The 6,000-nt window shown below is 45.8% G+C and overlaps 1 protein-coding gene across 2 annotated transcripts in view; it reads right to left on the bottom strand.

Moving 5' to 3' along the window:
• The window catches only part of LOC143299983 (fibroblast growth factor receptor 2-like), a 130,197-nt gene that overhangs the window by 25,169 nt on the left and 99,028 nt on the right, over positions 1-6,000 (bottom strand). For both annotated transcript variants that reach the window (XM_076613549.1, XM_076613542.1), the window contains 3 exons: positions 2,681-2,825; positions 1,772-2,004; positions 381-547 (listed from right to left, as the gene is read on the bottom strand). In XM_076613549.1, the coding sequence (XP_076469664.1) occupies positions 381-547; positions 1,772-2,004; positions 2,681-2,825 (545 nt within the window). The remainder of the gene's footprint in view (positions 1-380; positions 548-1,771; positions 2,005-2,680; positions 2,826-6,000) is intronic.

The following is a 6,000-nucleotide window of genomic DNA, read 5'->3' on the forward strand; positions in this document are numbered from 1 at the left end:
CCATAGTTTGCCCTTTGCAGACCTTTTAATTATAAATTATATTGTAATTACAAATCTGGGATAGGCTCTCAAGGCCTGATTTGCGCGTTGGGTTTGTGCGAAGGGGCGTCTGTTCTTCCTCTTTCTTTCTCTCTCTCTCTCCGCCTCTGTGTGTGTGTGTGTGTGTGCGTGCGTGCGTATGTGTGTGAGAATGAGTGAGTGCGTGTGTGTGTGTGTGTGTGTGTGTGTGTGTGTGTGTGTGTGTGTGTGTGTGATGTAGCTTACACGGATCAGTCCGCAACACTTCAACAACACCTTGAAAGTGAAACTGAAAACCGAAACCGCCCCCAACCTCCCCCCCGTACCCCCCACCCCCGTCCCACCCCCACCCCCTTGCCCACCTCTCCCTGGGGAACTCCCACTTGGTGTCGAGGGGCAGGTCGTACTCGGACACCTCCGTCAGCTCCGAGGACAGCCGGCGGCGGCGGGTGGTGTAGTCAATGCGGACCTCAGGGATCACCAGGGGCTGGTTGGCGTCAGGGTCCTTGTTGCTGTAGTACAGGTCGTTCTGCGGGACCGGTAGGTGTTGTATCGATATCATAGACATGTGTAGGTCTATTGCAGATCACACTCAACCACCCATCCATCCCCCTCCACCCACCCACTCACTCACCTATCCCCCTCCACACACACACACTCACTCACCTATCCCCCCTCCACACACACACACACTCACCTATCCCCCTCCACACACACACACACACTCTCACCTATCCCCCCTCCACACACACACTCACTCACCTATCCCCCTCCACACACACACTCACTCACCTATCCCCCTCCACACACACACTCACTCACCTATCCCCCTCCACACACACATACACACTCACCTATCCCCCTCCACACACACTCACTCACCTATCCCCCTCCACACACACACTCACTCACCTATCCCCCTCCACACACACACTCACTCACCTATCCCCCTCCACACACACATACACACTCACCTATCCTCCCCCACATACACACACTCACCTATCCCCCTCCACACACACACTCACTCACCTATCCCCCTCCACACACACTCACTCACCTATCCCCCTCCACACACACACTCACTCACCTATCCCCCCTCCACACACACACTCACTCACCTATCCCCCTCCACACACACACTCACTCACCTATCCCCCTCCACACACACACACACTCACCTACCCCCCTCCACACACACACACACTCACCTATCCCCCTCCACACACACACTCACTCACCTATCCTCCTCCACACACACACTCACTCACCTATCCCCCTCCACACACACACTCACTCACCTATCCCCCTCCACACACACACTCACTCACCTATCCTCCTCCACACACTCACCTATCCCCCTCCACACACACACTCACCTATCCCCCTCCACACACTAACCTATTCCCCTCCACACACACACTCACCTATCCCCCTCCACACACACACACACACTCACCTATCCCCCTCCACACACACACACACTCACCTATCCCCCTCCACACACACACACACTAACCTATTCCCCTCCACACACACACTCACCTATCCCCCTCCACACACACACACACTCACCTATCCCCCTCCACACACACACACACCCTCACCCATCCCCCTCCACCCACACTCTCAACCACCCGCCCACACCCCAACACACCCACCAACACGCACACCCTCCCACTCACCCACACCAACACCCACCCACCCACCCACCCACACACTCAACCACCCGCCCACACCCACACCCACTCACGGGCTTCATGATGATGATCCTCTTGAGCGGTTTCTGGGCCAGCAGCCTCTTCTGCAGGTGGTGCCGGCGACACACCAGCACCAGCACCGCCCCCACCACCACCACCACCAGCCCCACCACGGCGCACGCCCCGCCGATGACCCTGGGGTCCTGCAGGAGGCTGGGGGAGGACCGGCCCCCCACCCCGCCCCCCAAGGACCTCACCGAGCCCGCCCTGGCCGTGTCCAGTTCAGCTGGCAGACACAATTCATTCATCATCAGTGGTGTCAGGGAACTTTCTGATGATGATGTTGTTGTTTTTTTCATTCAGTTCAGCTGTGGGTGGGGGAGGGGAAGGGAAGGCGGAGACGAGAACAATCATCAATACGTTTTATATAACTTCTGTTTATTGTTTTCATTTTAATAACATATGTACAATGTACACATACACACAAGAAAGAGGTAAATAGCAAAACTGACTAAAACGGACCAAACACGAAAGCAGTAAAGTTAATAGTTTACTTTTTTTTTTTTGTGGAGGCGAGGTAAACTACTGAGCTTTAAATAAATCTTTAGAACAAGTTAGCGATGGGAAAAAATATCACACATGCACATAATCTGCATAATTTATGTGCACGTGTAGTTAATATGATTATGCACTGAGCAATTTGCGTGCGACCGGTGGCCTGGCATATATGCGTGTGCGTGGTGTGTGTGTGTGTGTGTGTGTGTGTGTGTGAGACGTCTCTGTGTGTGCGTCAGCGTATGTCTGTGCGCACGCGAAGGTGCGCTTGTGAATGCATGCGTATGTGCCGTGTGCGCGCGAGCGTGTGTGTGTTCAGTTCAGAGCAGCACAGCACAGCGCAGCACAACACAGCGCAACACAGTACAGCACAGCACAGCACAGCACAGCACAGCACAGCACAATACCTCTGTCCTTGACGACGGTGAGCCAGGCACTGGCATACTCGCGGCCCACAGCATTGGACACGATGCACGTGTACCAGCCCGCGTCCTCTGCCGTCACGTTGTGCAGGATCAGCAGCTCGGGTTCGCTGTTGTTCACTGTCGCCGTCTGCACACCGCACGTGCAACATGTCTTGCTCTGGCTCTCTCTCTCTCTCTTGACGACGTTTATTTAATTCTATTTCATTTAGTCACCACATAACTATCTATATGTCTATCTGTCTGTCTGTCTATCTATCTATCTATTCATTCATTCATTTTTTCACCCTTCTATCTATCTACCTATTCATACATTCATTTATTCACCTATCTATCTATATATCTAATCATTCATTCATTCACCTATCTGTCTATCTATCTATCTACCTATCTATCTATTAATTCATTCATTTATTCACCTATCTATCTATCTATCTGTTTGTCTGTCCTTCTGACTACCTACCTACTACCTATTTATTCATTCATTCATTTGTATCTATCTACCTATTTATTAATCCATTTATTTATTTATTCATTCATCTTTTATTCATTTTTTTTTATCAAATAATTTATTCTTTAAAAAAAAAATTCATTTATGTATCAAGACTGGGGGCTCTATGCAAACTAGATCACTGGGCATAACGTAGCATGGACTGCATAAATAATTATGTGCTTACACTGCGTCACGCATGTATTTCTTGAGCATAAATGTTCTTGTTTGAACGCGGAAGTGTGGTCGACCTGTGGAGGTAATGCAAGTGCGTGTTTGACATGTCGTAATTTTGTCGGCAGTTTCTCGCTTTGAGATAACAAAATGTTCTTGTATTTTGTCTACTGTTGGATTGAACTGGATTTTTTTTTTTTTTAATTCTGTAAAGCATTCTTGTATCTTGACTACTGCTGGATTGAACTGGATTTATATATTCTAAAAGTATTCTTGTATATTGTCTACCGTTGGATTAAACTGGATTTTTATATTCTTTAAAGTATTCTTTTATCTTGTCTACTGTTGGATTCAACTGGATTTTTTTTTTTTTTTTTTTTTACATTCTATAAAGTATTCTTGTAGCTTGTCTACTGATGGATTCAAATGGATTTTTTTTATTATTATTCTATAATATATTCTTGTAACTTGTCTACCGTTGAATCAAACTGGATTGTTTATATTCTGTTTCGAAAATGTCAGAATACAGCACAGTTTCAGATGAACTGGACAAGATGTTACACAAAGACCTGTCCTGATATAGGTATAGGTATATCTGGAGGGCGTGACTGGTGTCTTCACGTATATGTAGGGGGTTGGGGGAGGGGGTGGGGGGGTGTACGAGTAAAGTACTTGATTCTCGAACTTTCAGATACCGCTGTTCGGTTCGGAAGAAAAAAGTTTTTAATGTTCTCTCGTTTTTTAGCACACACACACACACACGCACACACACACACACACACACACATTCATTTCTTGCTTCCGGAAAGATTTATTTTTCAAGAACCATTTAAATTTTCAAACACTTTCTTTCATGTAATGTGCCCGGAGTTCTTAGAGAGAAAAGGCGCTATGCAAAAGTACATGATTCTTATTCTTGTTGTCATTCTTCTTCTTATTATCATTATAATCATGTTCATCATTATCATTCTTCTTATTAATATTATTATCATACTATTATTACTATTAAGAAACCTCACACATAGTAGGCATTCTCAAGCAAATCATTTATTTTGAACCCCCCCCCTCACCCCCCACCCCCACCCCCCCTCAAAAGATAATAATGATAAAATGAAAATAATACAGAAGAAATGAACAACATGCCACTGGAAAACCTCTTACAACATTACATATCTTTATTAAGATTAAACTAAGAGTCAGTCTTGCAGGTTATGACAGTAGCGCATATGTAAAGAATGATTGTATAATTTGTAAACCCTGCGTCGGTAATGTTAGCTGTCAATCCATGCAAGTTGTATGCACCACCATCGTCATATTCGTTGTCGTAACCAGTGGGGTTGACTTCTTTTGAAAGTGAAATATCCTTATGTTTTTTTTCTCAAATGATGTGGTGAGTGTAGACTGTATTGCACTGATTAAATAAAAAGAAAGGAGTCTTCTTTCAGGAGAAGAAAAACAACAACAAACAAAAAAAAAAAACAAAAACAACAAAAACCCTGAGCCTTTGATGGCACAAAGATTAATTTTAAGACTCATCGGGTGACTGGCATGTCCACCAGAGTCAAGATACACGATGCAACCTTCATTGTCCATAACCCATGGAGAAGTGTCAGTGACATCATGATCATCAACACCACTTTCTGCTTAGGGGGCGTGTGTGAGAAGTGAGAAAGCGAGGAAATTAACAAATAACAATAATAATAATAATAATCAAAAAAATAAAACAAACAACAAAAAACGGGCGGACACTACAGCAATCTACATGACATCTCTCTTCACTTCCTTCCACTGTTCCCAGCCCAACGTCATGACCATGACCCCTCACTCCCACCAAAGGACCGACCAGTGTGACGGACCGAAGCATGCCAACACAGGCCCCACGGCTCACGACACAGAAGTCAGGAAGGGTGTTAAAAAAAAAAAAAAAAAAAAAAAAAAAAGGAAGCAAAAATAGGACGCCAACGGTAGGGGGCGCCCCGAGCTGTCAGGCAGCGGAGACAGATGGCGCTGTGGCTGACATGGCCGCCCCTTTCAAAACCCGAGTCCCCTACATACCAGTCAAATGACAATCATAAAAACAGCCGCCATAAATAAGAAACCAATAAAAAAAATAATAAAAAATAAAAAAAATAAAAAAAGTTCCCGTCCGATCGACAAATCCCTGACACGGGCAAACCTCTTCATACCACAAGCAAGCCAGAACCTTTTTTTTAATTTTTTTAATTTCTCCCTCCCCTTCCTCTCTCCCTACCACCAACACCCACCTCGTTCCCTTCGTCTGTCCTTGGCACCCTCCCCTCCCCCGCCCCCTCACTCATCCTCATCCTCCCGTACCAACCAGACTTACATGTGATTTGCATTCTGCTTACTGCGGTTCGACGCGACCCCCGTCTTTTTTTTTTTTTTTTTATTGTATCTTAGTTTGTCTTTATACAGTTTGTGGACTATGGTTGTAAACGTGTCAAATGGCCCGTGGATATGTCAAAAGAAAGACAGAAATAATACGGGGCAATGATTTCCATCAGCTCCACTGGGGGGTCAGTCTGGAAAAAAAAAAACACACAAAAAAAACCCGCCGCTCCCAAGCTTACCACTATCAAGGGACAGTGTCTTGTGTGTATCCCTGTTTAAAGGATAGGTC

The sequence above is a fragment of the Babylonia areolata genome, chromosome 2 (genome assembly GCF_041734735.1).
Source record: "Babylonia areolata isolate BAREFJ2019XMU chromosome 2, ASM4173473v1, whole genome shotgun sequence".
NCBI classification, from domain to species: Eukaryota; Metazoa; Mollusca; class Gastropoda; order Neogastropoda; family Buccinidae; genus Babylonia; species Babylonia areolata.